Source organism: Poecilia mexicana, unplaced genomic scaffold, assembly GCF_051168715.1.
Source record: "Poecilia mexicana isolate PSO_F unplaced genomic scaffold, ASM5116871v1 scaffold_2, whole genome shotgun sequence".
Classification (NCBI taxonomy): Eukaryota; Metazoa; Chordata; class Actinopteri; order Cyprinodontiformes; family Poeciliidae; genus Poecilia; species Poecilia mexicana.
The window spans coordinates 20541012-20566189 of record NW_028263371.1 but is presented as its reverse complement, the minus strand read 5'-3'; the positions used below and the strand labels follow the sequence as shown (position 1 = coordinate 20566189).

At 41.8% G+C, this 25178-nt stretch overlaps 2 protein-coding genes and 1 long non-coding RNA gene across 3 annotated transcripts; all 3 read left to right on the top strand.

The window, feature by feature from the left end:
* Positions 1-129: 129 nt before the first annotated feature.
* LOC148160563 (uncharacterized) lies at positions 130-3661 on the top strand. The gene is made up of 2 exons (XR_015762359.1): positions 130-1260; positions 3022-3661. It is a non-coding gene; the product is annotated as an uncharacterized LOC148160563 (long non-coding RNA).
* A 1384-nt stretch (positions 3662-5045) lies between these two features.
* LOC106924474 (NACHT, LRR and PYD domains-containing protein 3-like) lies at positions 5046-17028 on the top strand. Its single transcript, XM_088003782.1, has 6 exons — positions 5046-5330; positions 7512-9243; positions 12181-12360; positions 15388-15561; positions 16145-16297; positions 16815-17028. Exons 1-6 carry the CDS (start codon positions 5051-5053, stop codon positions 16819-16821), a joined length of 2526 nt encoding a protein of 841 aa, XP_087859908.1. The 5' UTR covers positions 5046-5050; the 3' UTR covers positions 16822-17028.
* Positions 17029-18633: 1605 nt separating this feature from the next.
* Positions 18634-24659, top strand: clcn4 (Cl-/H+ antiporter 4). The gene is made up of 12 exons (XM_014998194.2): positions 18634-18796; positions 18860-19014; positions 19086-19185; positions 20158-20345; positions 20416-20538; positions 20609-20815; positions 21768-21848; positions 21936-22481; positions 22559-22745; positions 22815-23213; positions 23284-23500; positions 23963-24659. The coding sequence occupies exons 1-12, from the start codon at positions 18781-18783 to the stop codon at positions 24051-24053; spliced, it is 2310 nt and encodes a 769-aa protein (XP_014853680.1). The 5' UTR covers positions 18634-18780; the 3' UTR covers positions 24054-24659.
* The last annotated feature ends 519 nt before the right edge of the window (positions 24660-25178 follow it).

Sequence of the window (25178 nt, the reverse complement as noted above, 5' to 3'; positions counted from 1 at the left end):
ACCTGAAACCAGATCAGGGCGGATGTTAAATCCAGCTCTGTTCATTTCAGGTTGACTCTCTAAACTTGTGCGTTTCTCTTGTAGCTGCAGGTCGTTTGCATGTTGACGTCACTTTGTTGACCTTGAATATTTCATAGAGCTTCATGAATGAAGCTGCTCTGGTCACTTTGCCTCACCGTGTTTCTCTGTGAGTCGGGAACACCGCGCTGTTCGCTCTCAGATCTCTGATGCTTTCAGCGTTTGTAGCCAGCATGCAGAGCCACTTCCTCTGAAAGAGTCTCCACTTCCTGCTGGGACTGCAGAGAGTGGAGACGGAGCAGCAGGAAAGGCGGCCATTTTGGCTTCTTGCTCTTCTTAAAGCGACGCTGAGTTTATTTAGTTTGCTCTGTTGTTTTAGTGAAGAGAGATCACTGGTCACGTTGCTCTGGACCAGCTGGGGAAACTGGAGCTGACCACTCTGACCTTTGACCCCTGGGCCAATATTCTGGGTTTTTGTCCTCTTCCTCAGTTCTTCCTCCATGTAGCAGCAACAAGCTAGCTCTGACTGTAAAGAAAACTGAAGGGGCCTTGACTTGTTGCTCTCACTTTAAAATGACAATTTGTTGTTTTTTAGTTTTTTCTGGGTTTGATTTACAAATGCTACAAATATCAATAATGAATTAATATTTAACATTGATATCAATAATGGAAAGTAATGTGATGTAGAAAGTAAGTCTTTGTTACTTATATGATATAATGATTGCAAATATCTAAAACATTTATCAGTTTGATGAGGAACTTAACAGATGTGTCATGAGAAAAGAGGAAGTTCTTGTGGGGGCTGCAGGAAGAATCTTTCACAACAGTTTCAGCTGCAAAAACAGAAATCTTCCAGTAAAGAGGGGTGACTATCAGTTCATGGGAAAAGCTACGTAGGCAAAACAGCAGAAAGCAGAACCACTGGCTGATGTTCGGGGTTCAGTCTCGGGACAGACTTCATGTTGACATGGAGAAGAGATGGTGACGACCTTCAGGGTTTGGAGGGAAGAACTGCAGCCCTGATGAACCACCAGCCAACAGCTTCACAATCTGGATTTACTCTCCAGCTGCTGTTTCACGCTGAGGTTTTCTTTTGTTGGATCCAAGAATTTTCTCAGGTTTTGTCAAGAACAAGTTGAAGAATTTTCAATTAGATATTTGGGGCTACATCTGTCAACTGGGGAATATTGGATGTTTACCATGTTTTTTGCACAAAGAACAAATTAATCAACCAAGGAAAAGGTATGAGCCTCTCTCTCTCTGTCTTCTGCAAATATATTATATTTAAAAGTTCACTCAGCCTCAAGTTTAAGAGGAAGATAACTTGGTCATTTTTGCAACTTATGTACGTTTTTCTGTTTTGCTTTATTTCTTACTGTGTGCTGTTCCTGCTAAGCTCTGCAAATTAAAGCAATGAAAATCTTACTGGAAATTGAGGAAATCTGATTATTGATATCGTCACCTCTAAGAGTTGTTCATGGTGTGAAATGCTGGTTGCTCAACAAAATTACCAGGGGCCTCATGCATAAAACTGCGTGCGCACAAAAAAATGTGCACCGTCGTATTTTACGCACAAATCGGCATGTATAAAAATTTACTTTGCATCAAAGTTTGCGTAAATATATTCACATTTTTTCGCTGGCGTGAAAATGTGCGGCAGCCACGCAAACTTTTTCTGTGGACAATATCAAACTCCAAAGAGTCAAAACTCACCTAAGTACACTGAAATCTGACTAGATTCATTATTATTTAGACCAAGAAGCATCAAACCAGATGTTTTTAATGATTTTAATATTTTATTGTTTAAACGTAAATGATGAAACGGAACCGCATTTATCCTCAGACGATAACCTAACACGCGCACAAAATAAAGACAATCAAAATAGAAGGATGTGAAAACCTCACTCGAATGTAAATAATACTTTTACTCAGTTTTTGTCTCATGAAGATGTAACTCATTGGTCTGTGCGCCGAAGCGCATGAAATGCATCTATGGGGTAATTTAATTTTCACTGAAAAAGAAAACAGGGTTGGATCATCAGAACCAAACAGGTTTGATCATTTTAAGGTGATCAAGGTGTGTAGACAATCATAGGTATATAAATAGCTGCGCAAAGGGACACACTTTTTGCGCTGTGCCACAATTACGCGGCACAACATAATTGTGGCACAGCGCTTTGGCTCTGGTGGAGAACATCGCCAATGGAAGGATTAAGAGGGAGCGATTAATCAGATTGATCCATTTCCCATCTGCTGGGAAATATTGATGATGGTTTATTAGCGTTTAAATTTTCTGGACTGATCATCCTGGAGCGCTGAGCAGAACCTAAAGAAGGCGCCTGCGCTACCGGTACCGGTACAACTGCAGTCATCCTTCAGTCGAGCCGCCCGCTTTGTGAATGCACCTTATGGACATTAAGCATCTTTATTCTGTATGATTCCACTATTTAGAATAAACGTCCACATTCCCTCTCAAAGACTCTCTGTCTGTCTTTAAGTCCTTCCTGAACGCCCTGTTGTTCTAACAGGCATTTGCACAATCTCTTTATTTATTTATTTGGATATTTTTTCTTTCTTTATGATGCATTATTTCTATTTTTGTGAGGTGACCTTATGTGCCCTGAAAGCACATTTTACTTTCAGGGCACGGAAAATATATAATTATTATGATAAATACTTATACTGCTACAAACAAGGACGTTGTCATGGTTACTGCTACACGTGGTGGCAGACTTCTGGGTATTTATACTAATTTACATTAAGATGTATTTAAGGGTGGCTGTGCTCAATTTCCAGCAAATTAGGATTTATAAAGGAAAGGCGCGGCTACGTGCACGGTTTTATGCATCCCATTTTTTGTGCCCCGCACTTTTCTAAATTTTTCCATTTGCCAAGTTTTAGTATAAAACCTGCGTACTCTTTTATGCATGAGGCCCCAGATGGTTTTATTGCTTTCTTTGATCAAGAAAGTGACCCTGAAGTCTGTTTTTCCAGATTTCCCAGAGCGAGTCGTGTTGGAGGAGAAGCTGCTGTTAACGGTGTGGCTGGAGGTTTGGTTTGCTGCTCAGTCTGATCTGATAAAGGTGAGGTTTGGGGTTCTGAAACTCGGCAGTTAGAAGCTGATGTTTCCTCCTCCACACCAGCTGAAACAGAACCCTGTTGACTCGCTTGGTACCGGCCCATTAGGCTCAGGAGGTTCTGGATCCTTTAAACGGAGAGCTAGTTCAGGCTGCTTTACTGTGGCGAGATCAGCTTAATGTGACAAACACTTCCTGGTCTCTGATGATGATGGTGATGCTGGTTCTGTCCTCCATCAGAACCCGGACATCATGAATTCTGAGATGTTCAACAATCATTCCAAACTTGGTCGCTATAGCAACCACATCTCCAGGTCCCAACCAGGTTTTCTGCTGCATCAACTGCTGCTCCGGTTGAGCCCAGAGCTCCCAGTTAGCCTCAGCATGCAGCTCCAGTCCAGTCTGGGCCGACACCATCATCCCAGTCCACACCAGAGGGAAGAATCAGAACCAAACCCAGTGGTTCTGCAGGCAGACAGGAAGATAAAGCAGAGGTTCTGGTGGATCAGGTCCATATTGAACTGGATCCAAGATCCAAGACCAGCTTCACTCTTTCTGGGAGAAAATATGAACAAAACAGAAATGAATATGAAAACAGGAGGAAAATATAAAGTTTCTTCACCAGTTATCAGAACCAGTAGCTGCTTCTGGTTCTGGAGGATGAACCAGTTAGATCCAGACATGAACAAAAGGATCAGAGAAAAACAACGTCTCACTCAGGTTATATGGAGTTATTTTTCTGCTCAGTGAGTTTGAGGACAAAGTGAAGATCCATGAATTCCCAGGGCCTCGACCTCCATGACCTGGTGTTATGGATTAACTGGTGGCTAAATTAACTTGTGGTGGCAGCTGGGATAGGCAGATGTTTCTGTAGGTGTGGCTTTTTAGGATCTCTTTACCAAACTAGTAAACAATACAATAAATTTACAGAACTACAACTCTTTGCAAAAATACTATTTGATTCTGTAAGACACCCATTAAGATCTTAAGATTAACTCATTAGAAAGATGTTTATTGGTCTAATATTGTACGTTGCTCTTTTTTTTAAATCTGCAAAATTGCTAAAGCTTATAAGTTACGCAGAACTTGTCCTGTAGAGCAGTTTCAGTCTGACAATAGTCGAAGGAAAATCAAAACAGATCTAAAGATGCCATAAGACAAATTTCAAAGCAAAGATTAATCCATGAAAGCTGACATAAATGTTTAAGAGCCATGGGATTTAAAATATGTTTAAAAGATCGACTATCTGTTATTTTTCTTATCACCCTCATATTGTATAATATTTAAATCAAATATCCACTGAAATTATAGCCAAAAATCCTTTGACAGTTTTTGTAGCATCTTTGTGGCAGTGCTCCTTATTGTTGAGATATTTTTTCTCATAATTTAACTAAACTTTCAAACAACTTTGAAAACACACTTCTCTTATGCTTTTATATCAGAATAAAATCTTCACTCAAACTGAGATTGTGAAAGTGTGACCAGTTGATCTGGGTCTGGTTATTAAAGCTACAGGTGTCGGTTAGTTGAGAATCGATGACCCGTCTGCAGGGATGCTCTAGTGAGAGGGAAACTAGAATTAACCGTGGCATTACTGGTTCAGGGGACGTTGACTGACAGATCAGGAAAGTCCCAGTCTTCCTTCAGCTGATGCATCAGCTTCCCTACACCCTACAGCTGAACAGGCAGAAATTAAACTGCAATTTGCCGAGATGAGCCAGTTCCTAACATGATGCTGAGCGGCTCTCTGCACTCATGTTGCTGTGGGGGACTGTCTGGAAATGAATGTGCCTTGGTGAGCATTTCCTTCCTGTAAACGTGTAGTTTGTGTCATGTGCAAATGTGTCTAACAAAAGTAGTGGCACAAACTTTCAGAATGAAAGTTGTTCACTCTTCAGTAGGAAAACCAAGAAATCTTCTGACGCGTTTTCCACTGATTTCACCTGTAGGTCGAGATGTGTGAGGAGGAGAACCTCGCTGAGCTCCTGGATGATTTAAAAGGAGAGGAATTTACCGCCTTCAAGTGGCATCTGAGGAAGGAGAAGTGGAATGGGACGGATCCCATCAAAACTGCCAACTTGGAGAAAGCAGAGAGGCTCGACGTCATTGACCTGATGGTGCAGAAGTACAATCTCTCTGGAGCTGTGAACGTCATGGTGATTATTTTGAAGAAAATCAGCAGGAATGACCTGGCGAAGAAGCTCACAGATCTGAGTGCTGAAGCTGCAGCTGCAGGTCAGTCGCAGACAGAACTTCATGGCTGATTAAACCATGTGGTCCTTCTGAACACTCCTAACCGTCATCAGCCCACACCAGACACACAGCTCAATTTCTAGGTTAAAATTTGGACAACAGAATTATGAAGAATGTGAGTCTGAAGAGAATCAGAGGTTCTCTTCAGAGTGTGAAGTAGAGCAGACAACACTCAGAGTCATCAGAAAACCCCATTCATTCACTGATTCATGTCTGAATTAGTGAAGCAGCTGATCTCAGAACAGAATGGGTTTTGGGTGCTTTGATTTCCTGTTTTTTTTGTTGCTGTTGTTTTTTTTTAATTTAGCATATTATAAAAACATGAACATTCATGTTATGGAAAGAAACTGTGATAAACTGAGTTTTTTTAAGAAAACGTCCACTGATCAATTAATGTTTAGTTGATCAAAAAGATAAATCAACTTTAGACTAATTTATTAACCTACAACTTGCATCCATAAAACTAAGCCAGAAAAAACAACAACATGGTTTCCTGCAAAGCTGCAGTAGCTTCACTAAATGAAAGGTGATAAATGGTATTTAATAAAATGCAGAGGAAACAGCTGCTCTGCGTCAGACCCTGATTTACTCCACCCAGACAGAGGAAGGTTTCCACACCCAGGAACAGGTGGCACAACATCTCAGTAAATTCTGCCATTCAAGCAGCTTAACTTAATATTTCATTGCCAAACTGACAACAGTGAAAAACAGTGTGATATACTGGCTTTCTGTTCTGATGCTCTATAGTCACCTGGGGAGGAGCGATAAACTTCACACGCCATCACAGACAGGAAACATCAATAACAGGTTAGATAAAGCAGGCAGGAACCCATAGCAATGGATAGGATGTACCTGGAAACACTGCAGTAAATAGGAGAAAAAATATTTATTATATTTGACAAAATATAATGAATCAACACTAAGTCACTGGATTTGCGTAGAGGCGGTTTTTAATGTGGAGCTGTGCATCTAAAACTCCATAAATATGACACATGACTGGAGAATCAGTCGTCCACTCATCCATGTTCAGCTGGAAATATTCAGGTGAGGATGAACATTTCTAATTCTCTGCTAGTGGAGCTGTCTATCAGCTGAGAGTGAGTCTCCTTATTTTGCCATTAGAAGCTAATTACCAAGCAGAGGAAGAAAGTGAAACGTTTTGATCCTTTTGTCAAGCAAAATGAGGTCAGTGGCAGTCACCCCAGCAGCCCCCCCTGTTGGGGTGGTAGAAATACAATCACTAAATGTAATGAATGAAATGGTGACCAAGTTGACACTTTGGTCACATGAATCCATCAGCCAATACAAGAGCCTATATTTTCAACTTGAAAGCTGGATTTTATTTTCTTGCTAAAACTCCTGCTCTTTTTGAAATCATCTCTGTTCTTCCTCAAATCTTTGTTTTCATGCTCAGATTTTCTGCTTCTTGCAGATATTTGCTCCTCATATGTAAAGATTCTCTGCACAGATCAGAGCAGTGCTGAAAAACCTCTCTTCCCTGCTTGTGAATTGTTTAGGCTCTTTTTCATATCAAAGAGCAATGTTGCCTAGCAACCATTCCAGCCAATAGAACGACAGTGTTCCTTTGGGATGGGTTTGTTCCTTCTAGTGGGTGTGACTGTGTGGCTACAATAAAAAGCTGCATCTCTGCTTCTAGTGCTGTTCACTAGGGGCAGGGGAAAATTTCAGCTTTCTGCACCATGTCATGATATGTTTACGAAAAACATTATTCTTAGTTTTTGTCAGTTTAATGGTTTTCCAGCTCGGCAAATGAATATGTTCATCTGGGCTCTTACAGAAATATGTTTTTAGCATGAAAACCCTGAAAGAGGTTTAATGAGTAAAACTTATTATAATAATCGCTGTGTAGACTGTTTACAGTTCTTGTTTCATTGCAGAGCTTTTAACCAGGTTTCAACATTTTATTTATCTGTCACCTCAGGGAGCTCAAGACTGACATTTCTTCAGAAAATCACAAATTAAATTTTATATTAATTTTACATTTAAAGTTGGAATGACTTTCTGGTTTAGACACTTTGGTAGAAAATAGATATCTGTGAATGTTTAATTATGTTTCCTTCATAGAAATCAATACTCAAACCCCTTTGAGAATATCACAAAATTGTTTTTTATTGTTTGTTCTTTTTTCCTTTTTTTCTTCAGATATTGTTGGTCAGTGTCAGCGTGACCTTAAAGTGTCTCTGAAGACCATGTTCCAACGTTTCTTTGAAGGCGTCGCTGAACCTGGAAATAAAATGGTCCTGAACCAGATCTACACAGAGCTCCACATCACAGAGGGGTTAACTAGAGAGGTCAACCAGGAACATGAGGTCAGACGGATTGAAACAGCAAACAGGAAACGAGAAACAATCAGACGAGAAGACATCTTTAAAGTCCCACCTGGAAGTGATCAGCCAATCAGAACAGTGATGACCATGGGAGTGGCTGGCATTGGAAAAACAGTCTTAACACAGAAGTTCACTCTGGACTGGGCTGAAGGCAGAACCAACCAAGACATTGATTTCATATTTCCATTCACTTTTAAAGAGCTGAATACACTGAAAGATGAAATCAGCTTATTAGGACTGATTCATAAATTCTTTACTAAAACCAGAGGAATCAGCAGCTTTGAAGAGTTCAAGGTTCTGTTCATCTTTGATGGCCTGGATGAGAGTCGACTTCCTCTGGACTTCAAGAATCCAGTCCTGACTGATGCTAAAAAGTCTGTCTCAGTGGATGTTCTTCTGACAAACCTCATCAGGGGGAAACTGCTTCCCTCGACCCTCCTCTGGATAACCACACGACCTGCAGCAGCCAATCAGATCCCTCCAAAATGTGTTGACATGGTAACAGAGGTCAGAGGGTTCACTGACCCCCAGAAGGAGGAGTACTTCAGGAAGAGATTCAGAGACAATGAGAAAGCCATAAGAATCATCTCCCATATAAAGAAATCAAAAAGTCTCCACATCATGTGTCACATCCCAGTTTTCTGTTGGATCACTGCTAAAGCCCTGGATGAAATGATGGAGACCAGAGAGGGAGGAGAGCTGCCCAAGACCCTGACTGAGATGTACATAGAGTTCCTGCTGGTTCAGACCAAAATCAAGGAGGAAAAGTTTGATGGAGGATCTGAAGAAGATCCAGAGAACAGGAGGCTGGTTGAGACTCTAGGAAGACTGGCTTTTGAGCAGCTGCTGAAGGGAAACCTGATCTTCTACGAAACTGACCTGGAGGAGTGTGGCATTGATGGCAAGGAATTTGCACAGAATTCAGGAGTGTTCACTGAGATGTTTAAAAGGGAGAGAGGAACGCGCAACATCTCCGTCTACTCCTTTGTCCATCTGAGCATCCAGGAGTTTCTGGCTGCAGTCTACATGCTCCACTGCTTCATCAGCAGGAGGTCAGAGGTCATCAAGACGTTCCTGGGAGAAGAATACAATGAAACATCTCTAGATGAGTTCATGAAGAAAGTCATGGAGAAATCCCTCAGCAGTAAAAATGGCCACCTGGACCTGTTTGTCCGCTTCCTTCATGGTCTCACTGTGGAGTCCAACCAGAGACTCTTAGAGGATCTGCTGGGTCAGACAGAGAACCGTCCAGAAACCATCCAGAGAATCATCACCAACCTGAAGGAGATGAACACTGATAGAATCTCTCCTGCCAAAAGCATCAACATCTTCTACTGTCTGATGGAGATGAACGACGTCTCATTGTATCAGGAGATCCAACGGCTGCTGGATTCAGGGAAGCAGCTCTCAGTGTCTGACTGTTCAGCTCTGACCTTCGTGTTGCAGATGTCAGAGGTTCTGGATGAGTTGGACCTGGAGAAGTACAAGACATCAGAATCAGGACGACGGAGACTGGTTCCAGCTGTGAGGAACTGCAGAAAGGCTCGGTGAGTCCAGATGTTTTCATTAATGCTGATTCAGCACTATTGTCCTCCTGTTTCTTCTTCTTTCTTCAAGTTGATTCTGGATGTTTTTGGCCTTTAACTACTTCCTTCATCCTCTGGATGATTTCAGCCATTCAAATACCTAAACATTCAGTTCATCCAGGACAGCTGCAGCATTTAGTTTTTAGACATTTTCGCTTTTCCATTGATTTTTACCCAGAAAGCACATGGGCAAAACCCATGAGTGAAACGGTCACTGGGACTGACTAGTAAATATTCCATTGAGAGAATGTAACTTTAACATATTAATTTCTCATAAAGGCTCGTTTTGAAGTATAAGCTGCTACTTACAGGCATCGCTTCGAAGAATTCAACCTGGAATGCTGCGTTCATAACAGACGTGTGTTCATCTGCTCTACCGCTAGCAAACAACCGTATACTGATTAAATAACATAAAAGTCAAGCAGTTCCCTAAAAGTCCAACAGATGGCAGCAATGCGCCCCACAGTTTACAGGACACAGCTCCTGCTAAAGGGCCCCCTGGTGGTTGAAGAAAAATCCACATATAAACCGGAAAATACAATAATTGAAAAAAAAAATCTGAATGCTCTCTGGTATTGTTCAGGGGGCTGGACTAAATGTGGAGGTGGGCCGGATCCGGCCCGCGGGCCGTAGTTTGGGGACCCCTGGATTAGGGTCAACATCCCAAAAAAATCAGTATTGGTGCTTCAACATAACTACAAAACAGAGAGGCTTTTTAGAGGTCCTACTTTCAATGACGTTCGCTCCTCGTACTGAACAATTTCGTTCACCATCACCTCGTCAGACTTTGTTGGTTTAGGACTACGAAGTTCAGAGACACATTTTCCCCTTCTTTAAAACTCTTTATTTCACCATAAACTACACTGTACTCTCCAACAGAAACAGAACACCTCAGGCACCAGCCCTCTTAACTTAGTAATGTTCAATTACACAAATAATACCTTCTTTTTCTTTGGGTTGACCAAAAGTTTGGTGCCTGGTGTGTTCTGCTCAGTTTTTCAAATCATTCGCCTCCATACAGCCTCACTGAGGCCTCCAAATTGTGTAGAACTATCTTTTCTCCAATTAGGTTCTTAATGTATGAGGTTCAAGAAGAGTCAATGAGTTGAATTCATGATTTCCATTTATTAAGACTAAAATACAGCACTGGTCCATTTTACATCATTATGGAAAGCTGTGCTATCCATAAGGTTAACACAGCTATCCTTATGGGCTAACGCATCAAAATGGCCCCTAACAGTTTTTAGACATATTGATAATTGCAAAGATATTAAACTTTTATCTGTTTTAATGTTAAAATTAATAGACAATCTTGAGAGCTCGACGCAATCTGTTTTCTCATTCAGCTGCTACCCCATAATTCTGTCATGGTTAGTTAAAAGTGGACCCAAAAACAGCAGGCAAAAACAATGTAAAGTTCAGTAGATTATTTTAATAACAAAAGAAACCCAACTTACAAAAATGCACAATCAGTATAATACAAAATATCCTAAACAACTCTAAACTGAGACACAGCAACCAGAGAGAAAGAAAGAAAATGATAAGGAGAAAGTGACATGAATGACGAGGGGTGTGACGAGACTAAATAAGAACTAAAGAACAAAGAGCTAGAGCAACTAGAATGACTAAACAAAGAAATAAATAAAATCACTAAAGAAAGATGGAGATAGATTCAGGCATAGAAAAATTAGAGTAACAAGATGGGAAACCTAGAAACACTATGAGGGGCTGAAATAAGGAAAACAATGATACATCTAACCAAAATAAATGGCATCAAATGATGAAACTAAAATGTCCCCAAAAGGTAAAATTAAAGTGAACTAGAAAATAATTGATAAAACAAAAACACACAAAAAACAAAATCCCAACCCAAAACCCAGAGGCCTGACATATTCTCCTTTTAGGATCTTTGTTTTTATAAGGTCATTGTTTTGGTTTGATGGAAACTAAAATAATCCACAGTATTGTTGTTGTTGCCATGGAAACTAGTTATAAACTTTGTGAACCAATTTTTCGTCCTCCACTAGTTTCCTCTGAGTTTGTAACTGAGACCAAAATGTGGTGATTGTTGTCTGGTTCCAGAAAAAGTCCTAGTTTCTGTCAGATCCTCCCAAAGCTCTGAGAACTCTGCTTCCAGAGCTGGAACCATTTTCCTCATCAACTCTTCATCTGCAGCCTTTGTTGAAGCTGTTAGCTGTCCTCCATGAAGACCTGCAGAGACATGAGCTTCAGCTCCTTAGACATCCCAGCCTCTTTAGTTCTGGAGAACTTTCACTGCTTCACCATGAAGATGCTGCTGGACCCAAACCCTCCGTCTCCTCCAGGGGTTTTGCTCTTCAGCTCTTCAGGAGTTTAGCAACAATTTCTAAATTTTAAAAATTCAAATGGACAGACCAGGACAGTGACACATGTCCCTCTTCCAAGCAGTTTAAACTCTTTTACATAAAACAGTCTAGAAATACAGAAGTCATCATGAATTCAACACATTTCTGCTACTGATTGGTTAACAATTGTCTCCAATCCCAAGCCAGTACTTTTATACCTCCATCCTCTGCAGGATGTTGATGACTTCTCTGTCTCTCAGCTGCTGCAGCTCCTTTGAGGCTCTGATGCTGCAGAGAAACTGAACTTTCCTTCACAGATGATAGAAGATCTTCAACATCTGACTGAGCTGAAGGTCTGAGGACATGAAGCCTGGACCAGAACCAGAACCAGAACCAGAACCTGGACTTTAACCAGGAACTGCACAGATTTTCTGTTGGGTCAAACTCAGTAGATTGAAGATCAGATGTTGATCAGATGATGACGTCATGATGACATCACTGTTATAATATTTTAGTCTGTTTATGATCCAGATTGATTTAATTAGAACTGAATTTATTTCTTTTTTAATAACAGATTTGGTGGCTGTACGCTCCATAAGGCTGAATGTGAAGTTGTGGCCTCAGCTCTGAAGTCCAACCCAGATCTGACTGAACTGGAAATAAATCGGATCTACATAGTGGAGGGTGGAGACTCTGAGATGAAGCCTCTGCTTGAGATCCTGGAGAGTTCAGTCTGTAAAGTGAAGAAGATGGGGTTTGTTTGCTCTATTTTTCTAATAAAATCATTCATTTATACTTTAAAACTTAGTTTATTTAATAATTTTATTCTTATGCAGTTTTATAGCAACCTGTTTAAATGTCAAGATAAAATCTCAAAAACCTTTTAGCTTAATTAATTATTTTCTTACTTCAGACTTTGAGATTATTGAACTTTGTTTTTCAGTTTTTCACTTTAAAATGTTTCAGATTCAGATTGTTTTATTTCTGATTCTCATCTTTACATCCAGAATGAAATGTTTTCCTCCAGTCGAGCCACAAACACTGACCAGTTCAAATCATCATTAATGAAACATCTAAGAAGTGACTGATTGTAGAAAAGCAAATCTAGATGAACTGAATGACAGTGAGGTTTGCAGCAGCAGCAGGTTCCTCACTTTGTCCTGAAGCTGTGGTTCTGTTGGGCCGGGTCAGAGAGGAACCGTCCTCTTCAGTCTGACAGCTGTCAGTCGGTTGGAGCCTCGTCTCTGTGATGAAGCTTCATCAGGTCACGTCTCCTTGGGAAATAATGGCCTCCATTGGCTTTCAGCAGCTTTAAGAAGAACCCAAGGCCATTCATGAATAAACTGAGTGGTTCTGATCCGGTTACCAAGTCGGGTCTCCAGCTGATGATCAGAACCAGCAGCCAAACCCTTCAGTCAATGTAGGTTATTGTTCTATGAGCAGCAGCCTGATGAGCTGAGCTGTTATAGAGCAACGAATGAAGGAGAGAATCTGAGCGTTTCAACCAGCAAACACTGAACACACATGATCTTCTGGAGTGTGTCTATGACTTTCTTTTGGACGTCTGTCCAGCCAGCAGTCGTCTTCAACATTGGGTCCAACTGACCCAGACTGGGGTCTTCTAGAGCAGGCTGTTCAACTGGTAGCACTCAAACCACTTCTGGTTCATTATAACTAAATAAAATATTTGAAAAAATATCAGTGTGACAGAACTTAATTACTAAATGATTTTTAAAAAAAACTATTTTCTGTACTTTTTATTGAAATTTTATTTTAAATTAGAATCCAATGAAAAACAACAATGACAACAGAATAACTTCTAAATCTGAAATAAAAACTAAATTTCATTCAGAGAGCCCACCTACCCATGCAGATGATCTGTGTTGAGCAGGTCAGTTGTGTCGACCAATCATCATGTATTCCTGATATCCAAAAACTCTGCACCATAGACAATTTATTTCTACTGTCACATTCTTGTGTCAGATATTCTAAAACCATTTTAGGGAATAAATAAAATTTCTTTTTCTAAGATTTTCAAAGTCTTTGTTGACCATCATAGCCAGGGTTGAACCCCAGCATTACATCAAGTGGTTAGGGCCTGCGGGGCCTTAGCACTATCAGAATCCCTAACTTATATCTACAACCTAAACTGTAATTCTTTTTCAATTAATGTTATTAAATTACTTCCAAAAGTCTATGCTCTTTTCTTATATCTCTCTTGGATTCCTGTACATGTCTGTATGGATTAATTGTCCAATTGGATTTCAGTATCTACATGTTGCCAGGGTCAGAATAATCTGCACCAGGGCCTTATAAGCCTAGCTGGCATTTGGCTGTACATGAACACATTACAGTAATATTATATTCACAAAATATAAACAATAATATGTTCATTTTACTCTTGTTTGCCTGCGCCTGTGCCCACCTGTTTCAGTCCGCAGAAATAAAAATGTTTTTGCGGGACCTCTGGAATCCTGCGCCTGTGCCCACCTGTTTCAGTCCGCAGAAATAAAAATGTTTTTGCGGGACCTCTGGAATCCTATCTGCCGTTTTTAAGAGAGGGTTACGTGTCCCTGGCAGATAGTCGCAGGAATGTGCCTGTAAAATTATTTCGAGATGCAGGTGGATGTGACCCTTATATTTGGGCTGAAGTGCTGCCTCTATCCAAGGATTCTGAGTTGGGCAGTTGTGTTCCTGTGTGCAATATCAGTTTAAATATTATACATGTTCCCCATCACAGACTACGTCTGGAGTGTGAACTCTTCTGTGGGGAGGTTGCCTAATAAGAGCGTTTTGGTGATTTTAGGTAACGACAGAAAGCTTTCTGACAGGCTTTCTGCTGTCTGAAAGCTTTATGTGCTGGTGAACAGTTGTGATGAGCACGAGGTTACTGGTACATTCATGGCCAGTCTTAAGACACGCTCTCAGTCTGTGCCTGTCAGAGAGACAGGAGACTGACAAACAGGACATTTGTTCTTGCCTCTCAGTGATGGTCCTTTATTTCTATCCCACATTATACTGATGGCTGAACAGAGTGTTGATTCCTCTCTAGGAGTGCTGGTTTTGCTCTTGCGCCCAGGTGACTTGTCAGGCAGCTCATATGGTTACCTTCTTAAATGTAGACTGTGAGACAATGAGTGCCACATTTTGAGTTTGCTAAGGGTGCTGTCCTTTGTTTTGTTCTTTTGGGGGTTTTTTTTTTGTTTGTTTGTTTTTTTGAAAATCCTATTTCTTGGATGACTCATACATCAAGGAATAGGTCAAGTTTCCAGTGTGATTTTGTGCTCTCATATACTCGGCCGTTTTGCTTGACCACAGATCTGGTCTTGCTCTTCCACTCTTTGCCACTTCACCTAACACTTAAATGCTTCGAAAGTGGACCAGTTTCTGGGAGCAAGAAGTTGATACAGAAATGATGTTGGGCTGATGGATGCATTACCTCTTCAAATCTGTTTGGTATTGTCAATATTTGACAAAACTACATGTATATATTTTTGTAAGTATTTTTTGGGGAAAAAACATGTCTAAATGTTTGCTCAAACTTCCCAAAGGGGGAAGCTTTACATAGAGGGATCCATCCCTTATAATTACTGTTCTTTGTTCCGAGGCACACTGGAACAAAGACTCTTTAAACCAGTTTGATTGGATCAGATGTTAGACATCATGCTTCTGAGTCTTTTACATTCAGGGAAATTAATTTTCTACATTATTTATTTGTTCTTATTTCAGTTTTAACCTGCATTCTGCTGGCTTCAGCTCACATATTTTATTCCTAATTCAGATTTTGGGGCTGCAGTTTGTCAGAGACCAACTGGGCTTCTCTACTCTCAGCTCTGAAGTCCAATCCAACCCATCTGACAGGACTGGAACTGAGCTACAGCAACCTGGGAGATTCTGGACTGAAGGAGCTCTGTGGTTTTCTACAGACTCCTGGCTGCAGATTAGAGACTCTGAGGTATTCTAATTATAATATTATTATTATTATTATTATTATTATTATTATTATTATTTATTGACATTATTATTATTGATATTTCTGTGAATAATTATATATAACTGACCAGAAAATCAAAGTTCATTTCTTCTGTTCTAATAAATATTTTCTGAGTTTGTTCCTGGATCCAGAGTTTAATTTAGTCCCTCTGTGTAACTGAGTTGGACCTGCTGACCTGAGGTCAGAACAGGACAGCATTCGGACCCCCAGTGTGTAGAAATCCCCCTCATGTCAAGCAGGTCAAAGGTCATTCAACCCAGTCTAAAAAAGTGAATTACAGCTCCTGGAATCTGACAGGAACAAATCAATAATCAATGATTGATGCTTCAACACTTTGATCAGAACCTGGAATGATTGTACTGACTAAAATCCTCCAACACAACATGACCCAGTACCAGGTTCTGGTTCTGGTTCTGAAGTCAGCAGGTCTTTATTGAAGCAGCAGCTTGTTGGCTTTAATATTCATGAGAATCTTTAACTGGTTCTGTTGGACTGGTTCACCTGCATCCTGTTGGCTTCAGCTCATCTTTTATTCTTTATTCAGACTGTTCCGGTGCTGGTTGTCAAAGATCAGCTGTAATTTTCTGGCCTCAACTCTAAAGTCCAACAGCCTCCATCTGACAAAACTGGACCTGAGATGGAATGGCCTGAAGGATTCAGATGTTCATCAGCTGAAGGCTCTTGCACATGATTTGTTGTAAGTAAATGTTTGTAGTGAGTCCAGCTGCTGTCAGCATATTGAACTAAACCCAGTTAGCATCAAAGCAAAGCTCCAGTGTTCCCAGTAAAGCTGCAGCTTCTCAGTGGGAGGAGAATGGTTCAGGCTTCCTGATTGGACACAGACACAGCAATCAGCCAATCAGAGGAGCAGCAGCTTGCTGTGTTCCTGTGTTTGTGTTGGTGTGAAGATGAGTGTTGTTGCTGTGTCCATGTCTCCAGGACGTCCAGCTGGACTCCAGCGTCCAGCCGTCCAACATGTCTAGAGACAGTGGTCCTCATTCATCAAACTGTGGCAGCAGCAGATCTGATCTCAGATCTGCTTGTTCTCTCAGTTCAACAGGAAACAACTGATCAGGTTCATCTTGGTCACAGCTCTGAGATCAGTCTGACTGCAGCCTGGAAACCATCTACTGGATGTGCTGCGTCACTGACTGCTGCTGGAGAGGCTGGAAACACTCACTGATCTGATCTCTCCATCCTTCTTCTCTCTGCAGGTTCTGATCTCTGTAAAGTAGAGAACGATCTCTGTGTCCTGCTGATCCTCAGAGGTTGAAGCTGCAGCAGTTTGAGTCTAAAGAGACTCTGACTGGATCATGATGATGACCTCTGACCTCCAAGATTTTCCTCCTGTTTATTTTCTCATGTCTGTCATTTAGTGTCTGATATTGTTTGTCTCTTTGGATCAATAAAGATCCGATTCAAACTGGGCTTCATTTAGAGGCTTCATGGATGTTTAGACGCTAAGATGCTAAGCTTCCGGTCTGAAGTTAGGAGAATATTTATGAAATGTTAAATTGTCCTGGAAACAGTCAGAATTACGTTGATGTTTTAGCTGCAGAGCCCCAAACTTAACTTCTATCAATATCAGAGCAGGGCGGTTATTGCCCTCTAGTGGACCATGATGGTAACTACAGCTACTTGACAAAGATTGTTTACATACTACATTCACATCCGGTGAGTACTTTTATATTAAGAGCGATAGAAACGAGTTAATTTATTCTGTTAGCTTTCGTATGAAATAATGCATTTCAATGGTTTTGTTTCTTCTCTGAAACAAACTTTTACTCAACAGCACCAAATTAAACTCTGCTGAGGTTTTCTCCACCTGCATATAATTTTCCTATTTCTGCAGTCATTTCAAACAGACAAAAGTATTTAAATAACATTAACAGTAGCAGCATATTTTTAATGTGTGAGAAATTTATTCGCAGTGTAATTCAGCAATGAGTAGTTGTGATAAATTAATTGCAGACTCAGCAACTGATTAAAATTCTAATTTAGTCCCATCACTAGTAATATTTTAAACTTTAACTTTTCACACTTAATTTTTCTCCATTTTCATCTTGCCTAAGCGCTCTATTTTTCAGCTGATTTGATTTTAACACATATATTTTTAATTTTTATATTTTTCAGACATTGATTCTCAAAATGTTCCTTGGTTAATATTTATGGGATGCTTTTAATCTAAGTAAATTTAGTTTAATTTTCACTTCTAGTGACTCTTAGCAACATTAATGTTAGGTTTTATTGTGACTTTATAAAAGTGAAAATTAGAACAAATAAAGTAAATTATCTTATGAATAATATCTGTAGTTACGATAGTTCGCCACCAGAGGACAGAATCGTTTCTGTATTCCTAAATATGAATGTGTGTGTTTGTGTGTAATGTGTGGAATTATAATAACCTACAGAATAAACTGATTTATGTCCTGAACCCTGAAGCTGTGAAACTGAACCTTCAGGCTTTTTCTTCACTTTTCAGTTCATCCGTTGTACTCAGTGAACTTTAAATCGGCTGGCTGGCATCTTCAATAAAGCAAACATCACTGACTGAGCAGCGCAGCATTGGTTTTCAAAATAAAGAAATAAAAGTACCATTACTTTTATTTCATTACAGTTAAAAAATAAATAAATAAAAATAACATGTTAATTCTAAAGAGTAGCTTCTTCTAATGCAGGTTGAATCGAAATATAGAAATCATGACATTTTCTTTTTCATTACAAATACACTAAAACAATATCTATTTTGGTGTTTTTATTCATCTTAATTTAAATATTTGTGTCCATTAATGATGATGTAGTTGCAGATTGTGACCACTAGATGTCAGACATAACTCAATTTTATTTTCCAGTTTTTGTTTATAATTTTAAATGAAAGCAAAAATAATCGCATGTAATATTTTTCAACAGACTAAAATGTTTATATTAAATTTGTGACGTTAAAATTCTGTAAAATAAACTATTTCCTGTATTCCTGTTTATTTCACTGCTGAACAAGCTTTTTTTGTGAAGTAACGCGAGATTTCTTAGGTATCGTGAGATCTGACGTGCTTGTGCGGCAGTCTGTGTCGCTGCTGATCTGTCCGTGGGTTTGTTTGTGTAAATTTCCTGCGTGATGTTCGGCTGTCCTCCACGGGAGGACCGGGATTAGTCCACACGTCCAGCAGAGGAGAGGACAACATGGCGGCTGCAGAAGGTAAGGCCCGTTGTTATGGCAACACGGTACCGAGTGCAGGTTGCTGATGTCCTCCGTGGACAGGTGTCAGCCTTCCCACTCCCACGGAGGAGATGAACGGGGCCGGGACGCTCATGGACTTCCTGGACGAACCGTTCCCGGACGTGGGAACCTACGAGGACTTCCACACCATCGACTGGCTGAGGGAGAAGTCCAGAGACACGGACCGGCACCGAAAGGTTCTGGAGGGCTGGGTTCGGTGCGTGGGGGCAGTGTGGACCCGCTCACTGTGTGCGTGTTTGTCCCGCAGATCACCAGTAAGAGCAAAGAGTCCATCTGGGAGCTGATCAAGAGTCTGCTGGACGCCTGGTCCGGATGGGTGGTGATGCTGCTCATCGGCCTGCTCTCTGGTACCGACCGACCCGGTTCCCTCTGTGACCCGGTTCTCTCTCTTAGACTCTCTGGTCAGAGAGAGGGAACCTGGTCCAAAGTTTCTGGTCCCAGCTCATATTGAAGCAGTGGCCGGGTTCTGTTGTGGTTCCGCCCAGGGCCGGTCCAAGCCTCCATGGGGCCCAAAGCGAAATCTGGTTTTGGGCCCCTCTAATTCAGCTAATAATGTGGATTTCTGCAATGAACAGTCAGATGATTAGATGATTCACACGCCTGCTAAACTTATTACATCTCTGATAGTGATGGTTACATTATTATCCTTTATCACCTGAGAATGTGGACCGGTACCGGGTTGATTCTGAGCTTTAAATGATTTTAACAGAAGTTTCACATCCCTTAGAAGTTGATGTAAAAATAATGTTTGTTTTAGCCACAAAATGATCAGCAGCAAACAGCATGTAGCTACAGCTTAGAGCAGCTCATCGATACATTAATGCAGCCTGATAGAAAACATTTTGCTAGACAATGTCAAACATTGAGAAGTTTTAATTATTTTCATCAAACTTCATCAAACACACAATTTTGAAGCCAAAAAACTCCAGTATTATACAAAGCCAACCATGAGAATCAACTCATTGAAAGTCAAAACTCAGTGTGACCTACCGTAACCACCAGGGGGAGCCCAAGAGCAATTTATTTTTTTCTTTTGGTCCGTATAAAGAATGATTTCTACATATATACATGCATATATATTCTTGTGAAAAAAAATCACAACTTTTTTATGAAGCTGTGTGTTCTTGCTAATATAATCACATAGAAATCATTACTAAAAAAAAAAAAGTTCCACTGAAGGGGCCCCCTGGTGTCTCTGGGGCCCTAAGCGCCCGCTTAGTTTGCTTTGCCTTGGGCTGGCCTTGGTTCCGGCTAACCGGGCCATCCCCCTCAAGAGTTCTGGCCGGGTTCTGTCATGGTTAACCGGGCCGTCCCCTCAGGAACGCTGGCCGGGGTGATCGACCTGGCGGTGGACTGGATGACGGATCTGAAGGAGGGCGTGTGCCTGTCGGCGTTCTGGTACAGCCATGAGCAGTGCTGCTGGACCTCCAACCAGACCACCTTCGCCGACCGGGACAAGTGTCCGCAGTGGCAGAAGTGGGCCGAGCTAATGACGGGCCACGCCGAGGTGAAATGGGTCCAGGTGGGAGGGAGGTTCTGGCCCATGGTCCAGTCTGTGACGGTGTGTGTTTCTTCAGGGCGCCGGGGCGTACCTGCTGAACTACTTCCTGTACATCCTGTGGGCCCTGCTGTTCTCCTTCCTGGCGGTGTCGCTGGTCCGGGTGTTCGCCCCGTACGCCTGCGGGTCGGGGATCCCAGAGGTACCGCATGCCCTGAGGCCTGCAGGTGGTTCGGGTCGGTGCTGTAACGTTCTGTTCCGGTCCGCTGCAGATCAAAACCATCCTGAGCGGGTTCATCATCCGGGGCTACCTGGGGAAGTGGACCCTGCTGATAAAGACCGTCACCTTGGTTCTGGCCGTGTCGTCGGGCCTCAGCCTGGGGAAGGAGGGCCCACTAGTCCATGTGGCCTGTTGCTGTGGAAACCTCTTCTGCAGCCTCTTCTCCAAGTACAGCAAGAACGAAGGCAAAAGGCGAGAGGTGAGTCGCCTGGTTCTGATGTCCTCGACCCGCCAGCATCCAAATAAGACGACAAATAGTCCATAATGTCTGATTTGATTCAACTTTTGATACCAGAGTGGAATAAAAACCTGAACTTTCTGGTGATAAATGAAACTAGTTGTTAAGATGTAGGCAGAAGCAGCAGAACAAACCATAAACCTTCAAAACTCAGAAAAACAGTTGAAGACAAATAAAAAGTTTCAAGGATAAAAGTATTAGCTTTTTGTGCTGTAAAAGCTAAAACAAGCTAAAAAGCTGAAGTTATCTAAAATATAATAATAGCAAAACACTGTAAAAGTTAATTCTTGCAAAAAAGGTAAAGCTAGCTAAAACAAAAACTAATGATAGCTTTTAGGCTAGTGGTAGCATAATTCTTTGCATAATCCACACAGAGTAAAACACCTCATGTAAAAGATACAATCAGCTAAAAAGCTAAAACTAGCTAAAATACTAACAATAGCTTTGATTCAAAACAGTTTGTTCTACATACATAAATTATAAATATAAACTTTCAGAAATACTTAGAGGATGAAACATTTCCTATCCAGGTGAAATTTACAGCACCTCTTGGCAGAAATGAATTCAGATGGTTTAATATTTATAAACCGGGATTATTGTTTTGGAAGTGTAAAAGTTATTTCACATAAAATACATAGAATCTAAAATAGCTAAAAGTATTACCACTCTCAGCAATGACAGATAAAAGAAGAAACAGGAAGATTATTAATGTTGAGGACCACAGAAAGGGGAACAGTAGAGTTAAGAAGGTTCTACTGACCTCTTTTTATAAATATTCACTAAATAATGAGGAGTATTTCAGAAAAAGTAGCATCTTTTGGTACCTCACATTAGATCTGCTTTATTCTTCAAATGTTCCAGATGCTTTGTTGAACCTTTGGGTAAAATAATGGTTGCCCCCTGCTGTGGTCAGGTGTTATCGGCGGCAGCAGCAGCTGGCGTGTCGGTGGCCTTTGGAGCCCCAATAGGAGGAGTTCTGTTCAGCCTGGAGGAGGTCAGTCATTCACTGTTTTACCAGATCAGACTCATCTTTGCTTCCTTCTTAGATCTCCCTGTGGTAACTGTCTGCTATCTCCTGCAGGTGAGTTATTATTTCCCCCTGAAGACTCTGTGGCGTTCCTTCTTCGCCGCTCTGGTCGCCGCCTTCACGCTGCGCTCCATCAACCCGTTTGGAAACAGCCGCCTGGTTCTGTTCTACGTGGAGTATCACACTCCCTGGTATATGGCTGAGCTGGTCCCCTTCATCCTGTTGGGGGTGTTCGGAGGCCTCTGGGGAACGCTCTTTATCCGGGCCAACATCGCCTGGTGCCGACGCAGGAAGACCACCCAGCTGGGGAAGTATCCGGTCCTGGAGGTGATTATCGTGACGGGAATCACTGCCCTGCTGGCGTACCCCAACCCGTACACCCGCCGCAGCACCAGCGAGCTCATCTCTGAGCTCTTCAACGACTGCGGCGCTCTGGAGTCGTCGCAGCTCTGCGACTACTACAATAATCCCAACATGAGCCGGCCTGTGGACGACATTCCAGACCGTCCAGCGGGCCCTGGGGTCTACAACGCCATGTGGCAGCTGACCCTCGCCCTCATCTTCAAGATTGTCATCACCATCTTCACCTTCGGCATGAAGGTATCCTCCTCCTCCTCACACTTGTTCATTATCCTACCCAGTCGGAGTAGAGTAAGAGCTTATGTTGCTCTTCACAGATCCCGTCAGGACTCTTCATTCCCAGCATGGCGGTGGGAGCCATCGCTGGTCGGATCGTTGGGATCGCCGTGGAGCAGATGGCGTACCATCACCACGACTGGATTATCTTCAAGAACTGGTGCCGGCCTGGCGCTGACTGCGTCACACCGGGACTCTACGCCATGGTGGGGGCTGCTGCCTGTCTGGGTGAGTCACCAAGGACAGAAGACACCACATGTCCAGTTCCTTTCTTACCTGTCTGTTGGGTCTGTTTAGGTGGGGTAACCAGAATGACCGTCTCCTTGGTGGTCATCATGTTCGAACTCACCGGCGGGCTGGAGTACATCGTCCCCCTTATGGCTGCCGCCGTCACCAGTAAATGGGTGGCTGATGCCTTCGGGAAGGAGGGCATCTATGAGTCTCACATCCAGCTCAACGGCTACCCGTACCTGGACATCAGAGACGAGTTCACCCACCGCACCCTGGCCACCGACGTGATGCGTCCCCGCCGGAACGACCCTCCCCTGGCCGTCCTCACGCAGGACAGCACCACGGTGGAGGACGTGGAGACGCTCATTAAGGACACCGACTATAACGGCTTCCCTGTGGTCGTGTCCAGGGAGTCGGAGAGGCTGATTGGCTTTGTCCAACGCAGAGACCTCACCCTGGCCATCAGTGAGTCTGTTACAACAACTGGCACAAAGCTTCTCTTTCTAGATGCTGACGTCATGGTTTCTGTCCTCAGAAAACGCCCGTCAGAAGCAGGACGGCGTGGTGAGCAGCTCCGTGGTCTACTTCACAGAGGACGCGCCGCAGCTGCCGGCCAGCAACCCTCAGCCGCTGAAGCTGCGTCGCATCCTGAACCTCAGCCCCTTCACCGTCACCGACCACACGCCCATGGAGACGGTGGTGGACATCTTCCGCAAACTAGGCCTACGGCAGTGCCTGGTCACCAGGAGCGGGTCAGTCTGCCACAACGCCTCTGAGACCAAAGCTGTTATTTAGTGTCCTGCTGTGGCCAGCAGAGGTCAGCCTAGAGTAATTTGATTAAGCAGCAATTAAAAATCTAAAAATTTTGATTGTTTAAAGGCAGAAAAAGACTAAATATTTAAAAGAAAATTTCTTCTGTTTTTCATGGCTTCAGTGGAAATAAATGCTTTAATCCCCCTGAATCAGAATTAACTGATCAGTATTTGGTTTTTTGGCTCAATAAAAGTTTATTCTTTCTCAAATCCACAAACAGGTAAAACGGCTCCATCTGGTGGACAAATTAGAGTATTACAGTTTCTGTGTTTAAAATCTTTAAAAGAAGAAAGTTGGCACATAACTGCTCATTTAAAGGTCCCCAAAATGTTTCATATTAAATGTCCAGAGCTAATAATTGTAACTGAGAGCCGTTAGCTAACTTTCCCCTGTCCCTGCAGGCGTCTGCTGGGCATCATCACCAAGAAGGACGTCCTTCGCCACATGGCCCAGATGATGAACCAGGATCCAGAGTCCATCATGTTTAACTGACTGATCACTTGCACTCACCTGAGCTCTAACCAATCATCTGTTTCACTGGAGTTTATAAACCAGTTCTGGCATTTTTAATACAGCAGAATGAAACGGGGAAGGTTTATTTAACATGTGGGATGATTATGGCTGAAATGGGTTTCCATACACTAACTCTGAGCTGATTTTATTGCACTTTTTGGTGTTGCCATATGTGTTTGTGCGTTGCCATGTGTTTTTCTCCCTCTGAAGGATTTGTGGTGTAGTTTAGACCTCTGTTGATCCTGAAGTCACTCCAGACTCCACCGCTACAACCAGAGACGCTACCGTTAGCATCTGTTAGCATCTGCTCCAGTTACACTCCGCCGTCCTTCTGGAGCCCCACCTCCACTCTGAAGTATTATTTCTGTATGAAGGTAAAATCCTCATCCTCAGTGTTTGTTTTGGTTCTTCTCTGTCTTGTTTTTTTTATTATTATTGTAAAGCTGCTGATGCTTCACAGAAACGGTGTGGGGAACTTATGAAATGATGCTAACCTTTAGGTCTGGTTCTTTTATCAGAAACTATTTCTTCTGTTGCACTTTTGTTTTATCAAAGTTGGAAGAATAAATGTCTGAAGAGACTGAAGTGACCGAGTGCTGTGGTTTTATTGGGGTATCAGAACATTTTCTACCATTTGATTTTAATCTTTATCCCTCTCAAATTTTCTGTTTTTTTCTGTAAAAATCAGTGAAACTCTGTGAACATCCTGACCTGTAAGGGGTTAAAATCCATGATCAATATTGAAATTACATGAGAGGCTGAAGTATTTTTTACAAAACTACAAACTTAAATTGGAAACATGGTTTTATATCATTTTTCCAGAAAACGTTAGGAATATAGTACTATTCTTTCGATAGTACTGTCAGTTTTCAATCTGGTAATAAAATATGTTAAAAACTATGTTGCAAGCAATTATCGACCCATTTGAGGGCCTTATTATAATAATATGTATTTGTTAATTATTTTAAAGGCTTAAAATCTAGCAAGCATAATTGATACTGTGGAAAATAGAAAAAAATTTTTACATCCCATTTTTACGTCAGTTTTGGAGGTTTGGATACTTTTTTTTATCTGGAAGAGAATGTTTGGACTTTAATGGATCTC